Source organism: Ailuropoda melanoleuca, chromosome 14 (genome assembly GCF_002007445.2).
Source record: "Ailuropoda melanoleuca isolate Jingjing chromosome 14, ASM200744v2, whole genome shotgun sequence".
Classification (NCBI taxonomy): Eukaryota; Metazoa; Chordata; class Mammalia; order Carnivora; family Ursidae; genus Ailuropoda; species Ailuropoda melanoleuca.
This window is the reverse complement of record NC_048231.1, coordinates 79,677,885-79,693,318: the sequence shown is the minus strand read 5'-3', so window position 1 is coordinate 79,693,318 and position 15,434 is coordinate 79,677,885. Positions and strand designations below refer to the sequence as shown.

The window sequence follows — 15,434 nt, the reverse complement described above, 5'->3', positions numbered from 1 at the left end:
TGGGGGGGAGGGGAGGTGGGGGCACAGGCCAGCCAGGGCAAAGGGCCCCTTCCCACTCTGACCCTGCAGGGCAGCATAAGGCATGTCCGTCCAGGAGCCCTGCCAAGGGGGGCAGTGTCTGCCAAGCCTGGCAGTGTGGTGGTCTTACGCCCCGGGGGGAGACCCCACAGGCCATCTCCAAGGAAAGCAGGAGAACAAGGCTCCAGGGCAGAGGCAGAAAGGGAAGATGGGCAGGCAGCAGGCAGGAAGCCCAAGGAACGGGACCCATAGTCCAGCTGGACCAAAGTTGGGGCTTGGGAACCCTACAAGGCCCGGCCACTTCCTGCAAGCCTGGGCCGGCATTGTGGCAAGTCTGGGCCTCCGCCTCCTCCCCCATCAGCACCATCCCAGGGGCCTCATGTGGAGGATGGATTTCTCCACCAGGCAAAGGCAGTGATGTCAAGAGGCAAGAGGGAAGGATGAGCCGGAAAGAAAGGGAAGGAGGACAGGAGGGAGGAGGCAAACATGCAGAGAGCACAGGAGTGGTCCTCCCTCTCCTTGCTAGGTTCTCAGCCGGCCCAGAGGCCTCTTCTGGGGACATGGGCCTCCTCTCTTTCTTTTTTGGCTCAAAGACGTCTGGGCTCAGGGCATTGCCAGCCTTTGAGGCCGGCGCTTCCCCAAACCGTCCCCCAGCGTTCCTTCTCAGGAGCGCTGAGACCATAGGGCCCTGCCCGTCCTCCACAGCAGCCCCTCCCCTCAGCCCACAGCCGCCAAGGAGCAAAGGCGGAGGGTGAAGGAGGCGAAGACCCTGGGAGGAAAGACAGGGAGTCCCGAATCTGTGTCCCAGTGCTCTGCTCAACAACAAAGACTCCAAGAGAGGACATGTTGGAGTGGCAATCGCAAACACCACACTTGGGGGCTGACATTCTGTTTACCCCGCCCCCACAACTAACAACACATGGATTTCCAATCGCTCTGTAAAGGCCTGCCGAGGCTTGTGAAAGCACGTGCGTGCCCTGCGTCCAGGGCGTGTCTGCCCATCCCGCTGCCCTGTCTCCCTCAGGAGGCCCTCCTTCTCTTCGTCCCTCCATCCTTTCTCCTCCCATTCCTTCTCTCCTGGGAGGGTGAGACAGCACAGCCTGGTGCCCCCCCCCTTCTGTGTCATTGTCTCTCTGGGTCTGAGGGACGCTAGACACCCTCCCCTTCACCTCCCTCTGCCCTGCCCAGAACACCAAGACTCAGGGAGGCCAAATGACTTGCTCAAGGTCACAGGGAAGTTTGCAATAGAGCTGGTCTGAGAACCCGAGCCTCCTGACCCCCCAGTCCAGGGCTCTTTCTAATAAATCAGGCTTTTTGGCTCTCAGATGCTCCTGCCGGGAATGTCTGAGGGGCCCAGTTCTGGAACCAGAGAGATCTGGAGCCCCGGTGGAGAGAGTGACCCCCAAGTGCCCCCCAGCTCTTGCTGGGAGAGAAGAGGTGGGGTGGGCCCAGGTGGTAGGAAGGGTAAGGGAAGAAAGGAAAACAGGTTAATGATGGGGGTTGGGGAGGGGGCCGGGGTAGCAAGTGAAAGGATTAGCCCAGTCTGCTGACGAGTGCAAATTATATTTATATATGTGCTAAATACAGTCACTATATTGGAGTTTTTCACTAGGTCACAGCATACAGAATCAAGGTTTGCATTTCGTATGGAATGTACCCAAAGAGGCCAGCACCACAGTAGGACAGCTTGCAATCACACACCCTGATAGTCTGGACGAAATAAAGTTCGCGGAATTTTATTTAAATTTTTTTTTGTGTTCATGGTTGTCATCGTACCAATGCATGCAAAGCATTCCACTCCCAGAAACAACGCCAAAATGAGGTAATAGGAGTAATAAAAAAAATTAGTATCCCTTCTAAATAAATAAATTATAATTAAAAATGCAAAACAACTATAAAAATAATTAAATAAGAACCCACGATATCTACAAGTTAGTCATAAATTATGATTGTTAAATATAAGGCATTTAAACTCACAAAACCCTGTAAACTAGCAACGTGCCATGTTTTTTGTTTTTTGTGGTTTTTTTTTTCATTTTTGTTTTTCTATCAGCTGAAATCGCTCTAGCATTTGCTCTACGCGCAGGAGATGAAACACGACAGGGGGACCTGACAAACGTTGCTACAGCCCCACGCGGGGAGTGTTTGCCCCGCCAGGAGGCGGGGGGCTTGGGGGATTTCTTCAGGAAAAAAAGAAAAAGATCTGGTGCTTTTTCTTCACCATTGAAAAAACTGTGCTTGTTCATTAGGCGTAAAGAGTTGAGAATACTTGCAGGGAGGCTGGGGACATTTGCGGAAGAGGAGCTTGAGTCCTGCCATGGCTGCTGGGCCAGGGTCCCAGGGCCCGGGGTCCCGGCAGGGGGAGGAGCCCCGCGCCCGGGCCTCTGCCCGCGCCAGCCGCCCGTGGTGTTGGTTTCGCAGATTGGCGTCCTTGGCGACCTGCAGCGGCCAGGGCTGTGCTGCGGCTGGGAGGCCCAACTTGAATCCTGGGGTGGCTCTCGCCCCAGAAGGCACTCATGCGTCTCAGTCAAGAAAGGGTCTGAGTCCCTTGAGTTGAGCAGTAGGAGGACTACCGGGGGTCTCCCCTTCCGGAGGTGGTGGGTACAAGATGCGGAGGCCTGAGCCTGCCTGTTCGTCATCTTCCCAGGCTCCCCAACAAGGGAGAGGGGGGCTTCAAGGGCAGGGCGCAGAAGTACAGACCCCTCTCCCGAGTTCTCACCCAGAGAGCTGTCCGCCTAAGGAGCCTGGAGCTCGCAGGAGCCTGAGTCCTCGTGCCCTCCTGTGCCACCTACAGGGTACAAGGGCCCCAGAGAGATGGGGAGGGGAGGGGGGCTTCGGGATCCACCCCCCCAAAGTCCCAAAGTCGGTGGCTGACTTCTCCCCTCTGGGTGCTTCCCACCCGAGTCAGTGCCTAATGTTAGCCTGGGGCACTCAGAGCCTGCTCGGAACAGGGAGGGTGAGGGAGGGGACTGCGCCCCACTCTCAGCCTCTGAGACAGATGTTGGTGCCCAGAGGATGTTGTTTCCAACAGCTCGGTAGGCACGCGGCCCTACCACTTGACAGATGGGTTGATGTCAGGGAGGATCAGAGAATGTGAGTGTTGGAAGGAAATTTAGCAAGCATCCAATCCAACCTCCTTGCATTACAGCTGGGGAAACTGAGGCCCAGGAGCATGGCATGCTTTGTCATTAAAAAGCCAAGACTAGAACCCACACCCCAGCTCTTGCGCCATCTGGTTCCACACCGACTCGCTCTACTTGCCAGCCTCAGAGAGCACAAGAGCCCCAGACGGAGAGGGGAGTGACCTTCCCGAGACCACCCTGGCTACCCCCAGGTCACAGCAGGCTGGGGAGAATTCCCACCTCCTGTGGCTACTGGTAACTAAATCTCCCCGAAATCCTGATTCGGACGCACCTTCCTACACCGGTGGGTTCTCCAGCCGTGGAGACATGGTTCACACACCGGAACCGCGGAACCGGACAATGTAATGCGCGTTGCTGTTAACTGCGCATCAGGGAGTCACCATTTTTGTGCTATTATATGCGTCTTGGCTCCTCAGCTAAAGTGTAAGCTCCTCGAGGTGGGGATATTGTCCTCTCTCCCAGCACCGAGCAGGCACTCAGGAAAGATTTTATAGAACACCAGAGTATGGGTGCTGGAAGAGGCCTCAGTCTGAGTAAGCTCCTCGAGCGTAACGCTCCCACCAGAAGCCGGCCACATCCCCCATGCTGTGCCTGCAGGTGTTCAGAAGAGCCACGCCTTCGCCTGACAGCTCTGGTTGTGCCAGAAGGTTCTACCTCAAGCCAAAATCTGCCTCTCGGTCCTTTTTACCCGTTGGTGCTGGATGTACCCTTTGCAGCAGCAGCGCAGAGTCAGTTTCCTAAACCTTACAGAATTTCTTCATATATGGGGTAAGTATCCTGTCCTCCTTAGTCTTCTCTTACTGATATGAGGGCATTGAAACTGGGGGAAGGGAGAGGGGAGAGGGAGGCTTTGAGGGAAGTGCAAATAAGGGAGGGTGAGGGGCAAAGGAAGGGAGCAGAATTCCAGCTGGGCTGGGGTTTTTCACCCGTGAGTGAAGAACACTGGGTTGGGGTTGGAATTTGGTGGATTTTCCCATCTCCTTTCTTCTGTCCTCCCATCTCTCTGCTCCCTTTGAGGTTCAAGAAAAATTGTGGGGTGGTGCAGACAGACACCTTGTGTGGTGTCCCTTGGAACCTCCAGGTCTGTCTCTCCCACCACCCCCGTGCCTAAACCCGAAGGAGGCTCTCAGGATGGGGCGTGAGTTTGTGGGGTGGGTAGTGTCAGTCCTCACAACATCTGGGGGAGGTAGAAGAGGTGGCAATGGGGGTGCACTGTCACTGTCTCCCCTCTAAGGAGAAGGAACATGAGGCACAGAGAAAGAGAGGGACTTGCCCATGGTGATCAAGGAGTCAGAGAAGGAGCCAGATACTAGGGACATGGGGCCTCCCAAACCCAGCCAACACAGTTCTCAGGACCGGGGCCATCTCGGAGGGACTCCATTGGGATCTGAGACACCCCAAAAGAAGCTGAAGGCCCTCCTCTAGGTCCACGGTGTTTGACCCCAGCCCCTGAGAGCACCTTGGCCAAGGCCAAGCGTCTACCACCTACGCTATCATATCTTCAGCATGCAGTTAATTTTTTGCATAGGGAGGCAGTGGCCGAATTGCCTCTTTGTGACAGGGTTTCAGCACAGCCGAAAGGAAGAAGGTGGCATGAGCAGGGACACCCTGGCTCTGAGGAGCTCGGGGGCAGCTCTAGCTGAAGGCTGCCCCTCCCTACTTCCATGCAGAACCGGGCACACTGCTGGAACGAAGCAGATGGGCCCTGGAACTGGGGAGCCCTCCCTCAAGACCGAATCTCTCCTTCCCCCACCCAAACTCTGCCCTCCTTACCCGGGCTGAGCCCCTCAGGGGCCCACCTAAGCCCCCCCTCTGCTCCTTTTCTAGTCCTCCCCTTCCCCAGATGTTCCCCTTCCACACTCCATGCACTGTAAACATGAGAAAAACAAAAGCAAAGGAAACAACAAAACCGAAAACAAAACAAGAACGCCCCCTCCCGCCTCCCAACCTGGGTGAAAAAAAAAAAATCATCCTTTTTCACCAGGAACAGGATTTGGCTTTTTTTTTTTTTTTTCACCTTTGATTCCTTTTTCCTTTTTTTCTCGTAAAGACGGTTAGATTTGGGCTGTCCTTGGTTGGTTCAGTCAGGCACCAAAACAAGGAACTCAATGAGAAATATTTGGTGCGAATTCGTAATAGCGACATGTCCACCACAAGATGACTAGAGCACCACACACGACATTTTTCTTAAGCTAGCATGCTCCGGCTGCCATCCACAGAAATAGCTAGAGACCCCTACGTGGTTTCTAAGTGGTCGAGAGGTATATATACAACCCTTCGAAGGACAGGATTGAGGGGCCTGTCTATCAGCTAGGGCCTTCCAGTTCACATCCAGATTCTCAGCAGCGTGGGCCCCCCCCTCCCACCCCTGCTCCGGGCACGGCCAGCTCCCTCCCGCGCAGCGAGGTGGATGGGGGCAGTCACCGTTCTGGATGGGGGGTCCTCCCCCCACCCCTCCTTTCCCTCAGACACTGATACCGCCAACTCCTCTTTCCACAAAACGTGCTTGCAGGCTTTTCCTCTACATCAAATGGCTCAGAAGGCAAAGTTTGGCTGCAAGGGCTATGGCCGTGGGGGGACCTGGTGAAGGAAAATGGGGCGTCCACTGGCTAATTCTTCCCTCAGCTGTCAGCTCCCAGTTGTGTCTCAATGTCCACTCGGCAGATGGGACATTTCTTGCTCATGGCGAGCCACTGGTCCACACACAGTTGGTGAAAGAGATGCATACAGGGTAGGCGCCTGGAAGAGAAGGGACGGTCAGAGGACTGGTGGAAAGGGACGTCCTGGGTGGGCCAGGGGTGGCGCAATACTGGCAATCACAGGCCACAGGNGGGGGGGGGGGGGGGGGGGGGGTGTGTGGAGGACTCACACCGGCACCACAGGCCGAAGAGGGTCTTGGGAGCCCTGCCCCAGAGTGAGGCTGTGGCTGGGATGGGAAGTCATGACAGGGAGGAGCACCCCACGGCCCTCCTCCCCCAGGAAGTCCTTTCAGACCAGCCTGAAACAAAGCCATGACTTTGTCTTAGACCCATCCAGGCCAAATATCACTCCGTTTTCTTATACTTTGTGTCTACCAGCCCACATAATAAACATCACACATCTAGAACATTCCATACCCCACCTTCCTAGAACCACCACATAGCACACTATGGCACACTTAGCCCACACATGCACAAGAGGACAAGCACCGTACCCCTGACACTCAGCACATGACTGATCACTAATACCTGCAGGGGGAAGGGAGGGGGAATAGAAGAAGGGGGTCTCCTACCTCACGTCTTCTCCATCTTCCAGCATAGACAGACAAATTGTGCATTTCTCATCTGTGTCTGACTCCTCCCCCTCTTCCTTCTTGCCCTTGCCATCCTGGGGTCTTCGCTATGAGAGGCAGAGGACGAGCATTAGTTACGTGAAGCAGCTCACCTGGTGACCACCATCTTTCAACCACAGCCTCTCCCTCCCTCATCTGTGAGTCAGTGTCTTTCTAAGTTCTTAAGGAATCCCCAGACTTGTGTGCTCATCCCAGACCCTTTCCCTGGCCTCCTCCCCAACTCTTCCTCTTTGCCTCAGGATACAGTGGTGTTACCCTGGCTGAGAGGTACACAGTTTGGAAAGGAACTGGGTGCCTAATGAATCAATCCATGGCAAAACTTTGGCTTGTGCATAAACAGCCCTTCCCCTTCCTATTCCCCTCATATTGTCCACTCCTCCTTATGTCCTTTCCTACCTAGATCCCTGGCTTCAGGCTTCTGCCTCCACATTCAGGTCCAGCATGCTTCATCCATCCATCCACTCATCCATTTACTCATCTACCCATCCATTCATCCACTCACTCACCCTCCATCCACCCAATGTCTCACCCACCCACCCATCTACCCTTCCACCCATCCATCCATATATCCGTCCATACATACATGCATACATCCACCCAACCTCCCATCCATCTGCTCATCCACCCATCCATTTACCCACTCAGCCTCCAACCACCCAACCTTCTATCTATCCATCTACCCATCTACCCTTCCTTCCTTCCTCCCTCGTTCCCTCCCTCCCTCCCACCCTTCCTCTCTCCCTCCCTTCCTTCCTTTTTCCTTCTTTCCTTCCCTTTTTCCCTCCTTCCTTTCTCTCTTTCACTCCGCTAAGGTCTACTCATCTATTCATTTACTATTAGATGAAGGCACAATTCCTCAACTCCTATAATTTGTACCATACTGTTACTGTATATTGTTGGATCTCTTCCTATCCAGAAAATTCCTTTAAGTTAGGCACTGGCTCCAACATGAGTTTGGACATCATGCTGTCACTCTGTTTATACTTGTTGACTTTTGTTCAACAGTTTAAAATTCTATAAAAATTATTTGAAAATCATTAACTGCTATGTAGAAAGTTCCAAGTTCTTAGCAGTGTGGACCATGGTTCACCCTTCCTTGGGTATTATTTCACACTTGGCCAAGCAGAAGGCGCATAATCAGTGCTTTAAAAATATTCTGGGGAGGAAGGAATCTAATCAGTGAATGAAATCAGCCCACCTTTCTTGTCCCCTTCTCCAAGCTGTGCATTGAAACAGTCTGATAATATCCATGGGAAGGAAACTAGCCCTTCTGTCCCCTCTCCAGAGAGAAGCAGACTTAAAGGTCATTTTGCCAAGAGAAAAATCTGAAGAGTCACAAGGTTAAAAAAAAAAAAACCCCACAAAAACCACCCACAGAATGACTATGACATTGGGGCCAGGTCTAGATGCTAGGTTTCCCCACTCCAGTCCCTGGTCCTAAGCTCTGGAGTTCCTTAGTCTGATGTGGTCACTGGAGTATTATAGCCTCACTGGAACATAAAAGAAAATCTATGCTTTCTGTTCTCAGCCTCCCTGGGTCCTAGACACCCCAACTGCAAACTATGGGATGGCCACTGCAATAAGTGTCATCTTGTCTAGAAACCAGAAGATCAGAATTACATCCATAGTCCCATATAATCATCATGGCTTTTGAGTTTGAATGGAGTCATGATGGTCTGCCTGCCTAACAGCCCAGCTGTGTTTCTGGGAAGAGTGTCCTTTCAGTTGGTCCTTCGAGAAAAGGAATGTTCTATAAAAGATACTAATAAGACTCACTACTTGCCTATTTTCTATTGTTATTTTCCCACCATTATTAATGATTTCCTTTTTATAGTTGATGATTTCAAATGAATAGTCTTAGCTTGTTCCACTATGTTTAATCTATATTTCTTTTTTTAAGATTTATTTATTTGAGAGAGGGAGAGAGAAAGAGAGAGAGCAGGGGGAGGGGCAGAGAGAGAGAGGGAGGGAGAGTCTTAAGCAGACTCTACGCTGAGCGTGGAACCCACCTCGGGGCTCAATTTCATGACCCTGAGATCACGACCTGAGCCAAAACCACAAGTAGGATGTTTAACCGACTGTGCCACCCAGGCATCCCTAATCTATATTTCTTTAATTATTGTCTCTTTTAAAATCTTATCCTATTTCCTCTTTTGTATCTTTAATCTTTTAGGTCTTCTGGGTTTTGTCTTCTCATTTTCTACGTAACTTTTATTTTAACAGTAACTCTTCTCAGCATGTATTTCATATTTATTTTACCCCTTCAGCCCATACCTTTTTGTCCTCATTCACATTCCATTTCACGTCACTGTTATTGGTTTTCATTCTGTATGTTGTTTTCATATCTTTGCCTAATTCTTATTTTTTATAGTTGTCTACATGACTATATTTCCTTTGTATTTTTTATTCTTTTATCATTGCTACTGTAAAAACTTTTTTATTTTGTATTAGTTGACTCTCAGTTTAAATTTTTGAAGTTTTTTCACATTTCATGTATTTATCATTTTATTTATCAGTTCATATTTTTAATTCTTATTTCTTTCTTACAATATTTTATTCCCCCAATTTTCCCTTTATTCTCATCATCTTTACCTCAACCCTTTATGTCATGGAATTGGTTCATGTTCCCTTTCCATTCTCAGTCTCTGTTCTCTCCCTGTCTCCTCACGGCCTGTCGCCATGAGGGCAGGTGTGGCATGTGGCCCTGGCAAGAGTGAGTACACCCTGATCAGAGAAGTGGAGACTGCTCTGGGCTCTTGAACATGCCACTCATCCCCTTCCATGTTCTCCTCCAAGAGCCTAAAGGTCTCCCTGCAGACAATGATCACTTTCCATTTGCTGATGATGACCTTAGTTACTGAAATATTGTCATTTCCTCTAGGAACACACTACCCATATAGGACTCATTGCAGATAATAAATGTTGGTTGAAATCACTTATGGTTGAATTCAATGCCTCTGTGAGGAGCTGCACAGACCCCTCTTTGAATTGCTATCATGGGCATTGGTGCAAGCCTAGAACAAGTGAGCCCTATATCAAGGTGAGAGCAATTCACCATTCCTGATCACTCACCAGATACCAGGCACTGTGTTAAGCTATTACACACATTGTCCCACTGAATCCCAGGAGTACCCCTTGCAGTTGTTACTAACACATCATTCCTATCTTACATTAAAAAGGACAGGGAAGGGGCCAGAAAAGTCAAGTTGTCCAGAGCTACACAGCTATCAGTGGTGGTTATGAAATGAATGTCTGTGCCTCCCACCCCCAAATTCATATATTGATGCCCTACCCCCCAATGTGATGGGATTAGGAGACGGAGCCTCTGGAAACTAATTAGGTTTAGATGAGGTCACGAAGACAGAGCCCCTATGATGGGATTAGTGCCCCTATAAGAAGAGGAAATGACACCAGACCTTCCCCTCTCTGCTCTGTGAAATACAGCAAGAATGGAGCCAGCCACAAGTCAGGAAGAGAGTCCTCCCCAAGAACCAAATCTACCAGTTCCTTGATCTTGGACTTCCCAGCCCGGAGAACTGTGAGAAATAAATGTCTGCCGTTTAAGCCCCCCCAGCGGATGGTGCTTTGTTACAGCAGCCCGAACAAAGACAGTAGTAACACTGAAACTAAACACTGGCCCTATCTGACTTCAACACTGAGTGCTCACAACCATCGTGCCCTAGTGCCTTGTGAGGCAGTGAAGATGGGCTCTGGCTTGACCTCAACAAGCCTTTTCCCATGCCAAGTCTCTCAGCCCTTGTCAAGCTTTTAATTCTTAGTTGTTTTCACAGCAGAATTATTTTCTAGAGCAATTTTAGCTGGCATTAAAATTGAGCAAAAAATACAGCCCATTCCCACATCCCTCCCCCACTCAACACACATATATGGTTTGACCTGTTATTAGCATCTTGCCTTAGGGATACACTGTTATTAGCTGAAGAGTTTACATTAGGGTTCATTCTTCCTGCTGTAGTGTTCTATGGGTTTTGACAAATACACATGTCATTTGTCCACCATTGGAGTGGCATACAGTAGTTTCACTAAAAATAGCCTTTGATCCACCCATTCACTCGTCTATCCCTCCCCCCAAAACCCCTGGCAACAAGGGGTCTTTTCACTGTCTAGTTTTACCTTTTCCAGAATACTATATGGTTGGAATCATACAGCATGCAGCCTTTTTGGGTTAGCTTCTCTCACTTAGTAATATGCATTTAAGGTTCTCTAATGTCTTTCCATGGCTCATTTTTTAAAAAATCACGGAATAATAGTCCATTGTATGGATGCACCACTGTTGTTTATCCACTCACTTCTTGAATGACATCTTGGCTGCTTCCAAATTTTTTATTTATTTGAATTTTAAAATGGTTTTAAAATCAGATTCCTGGGTTCTAATTCTCCTGCACATTCCTGAGCAATAACCCTGGAGAGTCTACCTCTACAGGCTTCGGGGGGAGCCTTGAATGTGTGGCTTTAAAAGCTCCCCAGGTGATCCTGATAGTTAATGAGGATTGCAAACCTCTGCTGCGAAGCCTTAGTTGGCCATTTGTCCCCATGTAGGATTGGACTTGGACCTCTTTTCTGAAGCATATCTTAGCCTTCCCTGCAGGTGCTCCCTTTGCCCACCTCATTCAGATACAAGCATTCATATACCTGTACACCCACCTAACATACGCCCACTCACAAATCCACATGCACACACACACCCAGCCCTCCCTCTTATGATGAGAGGTACCCCCATCTCCCCTCCTGGTCACACCTGACGGAGACAAGGGAGAAGGCCCCTGGAAAGCATCATAGCTTCAGAGCATCTAACCACAACCCCTCAGCTATGCAGGCTGACCTGCTAGCAGACTCACCTTCTTGTATTTGTGGGGGAAAGTGAACCTCTCAATGGTGTTCTGTACAGCTCCCCGGGTCACATTTCCCAACCTGTCCTCAAGTTGCAGCAGCTCCTGCAAAGAGAAAAATGTGACATGTGCACTCTGCATGCACTAACTCACACACACACACACACACACACACACTCACGCATGCACTCAACAAGAAGGAAGGGCACTGAAAGATGCTAGCAGGAAGTATTCACATAGCCATCGAGAAGAACTTGTCTGGTACTGAAAGGCCCCAACAACTTTACCTGCTCTCTCTTTTTCTCTCTCTTACTCTCAACCCCAAAGCTCCCCACAACCTCCCATGCCCTACCCACCAGCAGGAGAAAGGGAGAGGGGACCATGAACCATAATGGCGTCTCCACCAACCCAGCCGGAGCCAGAGAGTGGGGCAGGCGTACCTCGTAGCTCTCCCGCACTGCGGAGGTGTGTCTGCTGGGGTTCAGTCCCTGGAGAGCAAGGAAGTGAAGCTGAGGGTAAGGGTAGTTTCGGATTTCATGGACGACCTGTTGGGGAGAAAATGCCTTGGATAGGATTCCAGGTTGCACGTGCCCAGCCTCCGATGGCCCCCCCATAACCCGCCAATCTGCACACCCCGGAGATTCTTCAGGCAGAGGTGCTCTCTCTCCTGCTCCTACATCCTCCTCTCCTCATCAAGAACCAAGCCTGTGCCAGACCAGCCCCAGAAAAAATAACAAAATCAATGAAGTAAATATAAATTAGTAAATACTTATACTATATACTAATATAATTAGTAAGCCGACTAAACTGATTGGGCATCTATTTCAAGGCAGGCACTGTCTAAGCACTTCACATGACTAATTGAATGATCTCATCTGATCCAGAATGTAGGTGCAATTACTACCCCTATTTCACGATAGGGGAAATGAGACACAAATGGATAAAGTCAGTGCCTAAGTTATGCAACCAAGTGGCAGCCCTCGACTTCAAAACCAGGTGGCTGGGTGGCCACGGGCCATTTCCTTCCCCTCTGCTCTGTATGGCCTCAGACAGTGTCTCAGGCAGTCAAGAGTGTGGGCCACATCCTATCTAGGTGGGGCCAGCGAGAGCACAAAACTGAAGCACAAACGACTCAGTAATCAAGGTAAATAATATTTTAATGCAATATTTTTTTAAAAAATCAAAATTAATGTAAAAAGTCCATAATGAACAAAACAACAAAATTTTAAATGAAAGACAGGAGGTGATCCTGGACCGGCATGGCCCTGCCCCACTCACCTCACCCTGGCCCCGGCTAGGAGTCAGAGGGGCCAGGTTTCCATCACAGCTCCTCTATCTACTCACTGCATGAGCTCTGTTACTTAACCTCTCTATGCCTCAGTTTGCCCATCTGCAAAACAGGGATGAATACCCTTTTGTGTAAGGTTGTGGGTAATTTGCTTAAAGTGCTTAGAACAGGGCCTGCCATGCATGAAGTGCTCGATAAATGTTAGCTTTTTCTCTTAGGAGACGGTGCTCATGACACCAACCATAGAACCTCAGAGCGGACAAGGGCTTCAGAGATTACTCATCCCAACCTGTACCAACAAGGAGACTGAGGAACAGAATGGTTAATGAAAGAGACAAGGGCTGGAGGGGGGAAGTGTGCGGTGGGCTGGCAACATGAACAAGGTGTCTAGAAATGAGATTTCGCCATCAGTCCATTGCTGCTTTAATGGCATGTCTCACCTTTGATCTGCGGAGCTTGCCGCCCCAGGGACTGGAAGGCCCCCAGAGCCAACCTGCCCCCTGCGGCAATCATAACGCCCTGCAGTGACAAAGGCCGGCCCCTGGCAGAAAGCAGAACTGGGTCGGCAGGCCAGGCCCAAGGGCCACCTCTGGGGGGTCCTCTGTCCCTCACACCAGCCCTTGCCAGCCCCGTGAGAAGGATGAGGCAGGCCTCTTCATCCCAACTCACAGATAAGTAAAATCAAGGCCCAGGGAGGTGCTGACCCCAAGAAATTAAATGGGGAGAAAATGGGGACTACCCTGCCTATTGTTAGCCCTGAGCCTCTTCCCCACAGACTACAGCCCACCACGCACCCCTTTCCCTCCTCCTGTGCCCCACTGTGTCCCACCCACAGTACTGGCTTTAGTCCGACGGATCAAGCCAGAGTGGGAACAGGAGCAGGGAGGGGCAGACAGCGTGACAGCAGGGCACAGAGGAGTGGCTGGCCTTAGCCAACCACGGACACCCGACACCTGTAGGCAGCAAGGGGGTCTGGTTCCCGGCAGAGCCCTTGACTCACCATCTGCGTGGAGGAGGAGTTTCTGGGAAAGTGGTGCATTCGAGGAGTCGCTAGGTAATGCTGATAGTGCTGAGGGATGGGCCGCACCTGGAACTGGGCAGGGCTCAAGCCGGCGTCCACACTGAGATCCCTGCGGGGACAAGGCCACAGTGAACCACAGGGTGGTGTGATTCAGCCATCTGGTTACAGGAGGGACCTCAGACCTCCAGCCCAGGGACAAGACTCGGAGTCACAAACCACTGGAGCTAAAAGGGACTCGGCATCACCTACCCCTTGCCTTCTCTTTAAAGTGAAGAAAACAGAGACTCGGGGGAGGAAAGGGGTCTGCCAGGTCCGAAGGGGCTCATTAAACTTCTTAAAATGAGTGCACCAAAGGTCCCTCCCAAGACAAAGCCCATCCCTGAGAGAAACGCTGAAAGAATCCAAATAGAGCTGCTCAGGGATACGGAGCAAAGGGAAGACAAGTCAGGTGGAGGGGAGCAGGGAGCAGAGGCCATATTTGTGCCACTGTGAGAAAACCACTGAAGAAGGACCTCTGTAGCCGTGAGGCTGGAAAAGCTATCCTGGACCCCTGCCCCCCACTCCTACAAAGACAGGAAAACTCACTTCACGTAAAAAAATAAACCAGTCATTGCAACTGAAGAGGAACCAGGGCTCCTGGGGAGATGGCCCATGTCAGGTCTGGGGCAGAAAACGTGCAAAATGATTTGAAACCTCTTTTTATAACTGAAAGCAAGGAAGTTATCAAGTTATCGTGTCAAGAGGATTCAGGAACCGTCCTGAAGAGGTTCCCACTGGCTAGAGCTTGGACAAGGGGCGTGTCAGCGAGCATAATTACAGCAGATGGAAACTCATCAGGCAGGTTCGGATCCATGAGAGGGAAATGACGCTAAAGTAAACCAGTCCCTTCGAAGGATGTTAGGGAGTCCACGCTCCATTTTGAAAACTAGTAAAGAAAGAGAAAGAATCCAACATTTATCCTGCCTTTCCACTGTGAACTGTACCAAAGGCAGCCAAATGGTTGATGAAGGGAAATTTCTCGTTATAAAAGCTTTCTAGCTAATAAACGAGTAGGGAATGAGAGAGTTATCTACCAGCTCCCTGCATCCCCGGAAGAAATAAAGGCTCCTGGCCAAGATCACCCATCGCTGTTAGCACCACGGAAGGAGGGACAACCAGCTTTCTGCCGGAAGAACACGCCCCTTTTCAGTATTTTTGCCAAGAAATAGTAAGAGTTGAATGCGCTCAACCCTTGATCTAAGTGCCAGAGCCCAGGGAACAGAGAAAAACTGAGGGACATCTCAAGGGACACACCAGAGCGCAACCAGCAAAATCCAGAGGAGGGGGGAAAATTGCCCAGAAAAAGCAGTCCAAATTTCTTCAACAAATACATCCAAAGAAAAAAAAACACGAGGGGGCTTTTAAGGAATTTCTGTTTCCAGATGTGATGTGCGTGTATATGTGTGTGTGTGTGTATGTGTGTGTATGTGTACATATATGTGTGCGTGGACATGGTCTCAATGCACAGTTTTTTCACAATTGTGTCTAAATATCAAGCTAAACTTTATGTTCCACTCACTATCAATGGCCTTGAAGCGTGCTGTGGTCTGGTTGCTACATAGACCCTGACATTCTTCCCGGGGAGCTCTGTGTGTGTGTGTAACACAAAACGATGTACATATAGTCCTGTATTTCCTCACTATATTAGCCCGAATCCCTGGAATAACTCCTCGTGAGTCCATCATTTGGAAAATGAGCTACAAACTCTTGGATCCAATTGGAAGCAAACTTAGAAACCCACTAATCC

General features: G+C 50.2%; 1 protein-coding gene across 2 annotated transcripts in view; it reads right to left on the bottom strand.

Moving 5' to 3' along the window:
- Positions 1-8: 8 nt before the first annotated feature.
- RNF165 (ring finger protein 165) overlaps positions 9-15,434 on the bottom strand; it is a 108,284-nt gene continuing 92,858 nt past the window's right edge. For both annotated transcript variants that reach the window (XM_034642682.1, XM_011223506.3), the window contains exons 4-8: positions 13,628-13,757; positions 11,780-11,884; positions 11,349-11,444; positions 6,433-6,539; positions 9-5,900 (exon numbers count right to left, since the gene is read on the bottom strand). In XM_034642682.1, the coding sequence (XP_034498573.1) occupies positions 5,783-5,900; positions 6,433-6,539; positions 11,349-11,444; positions 11,780-11,884; positions 13,628-13,757 (556 nt within the window). In that variant the 3' untranslated portion in view covers positions 9-5,782. The remainder of the gene's footprint in view (positions 5,901-6,432; positions 6,540-11,348; positions 11,445-11,779; positions 11,885-13,627; positions 13,758-15,434) is intronic.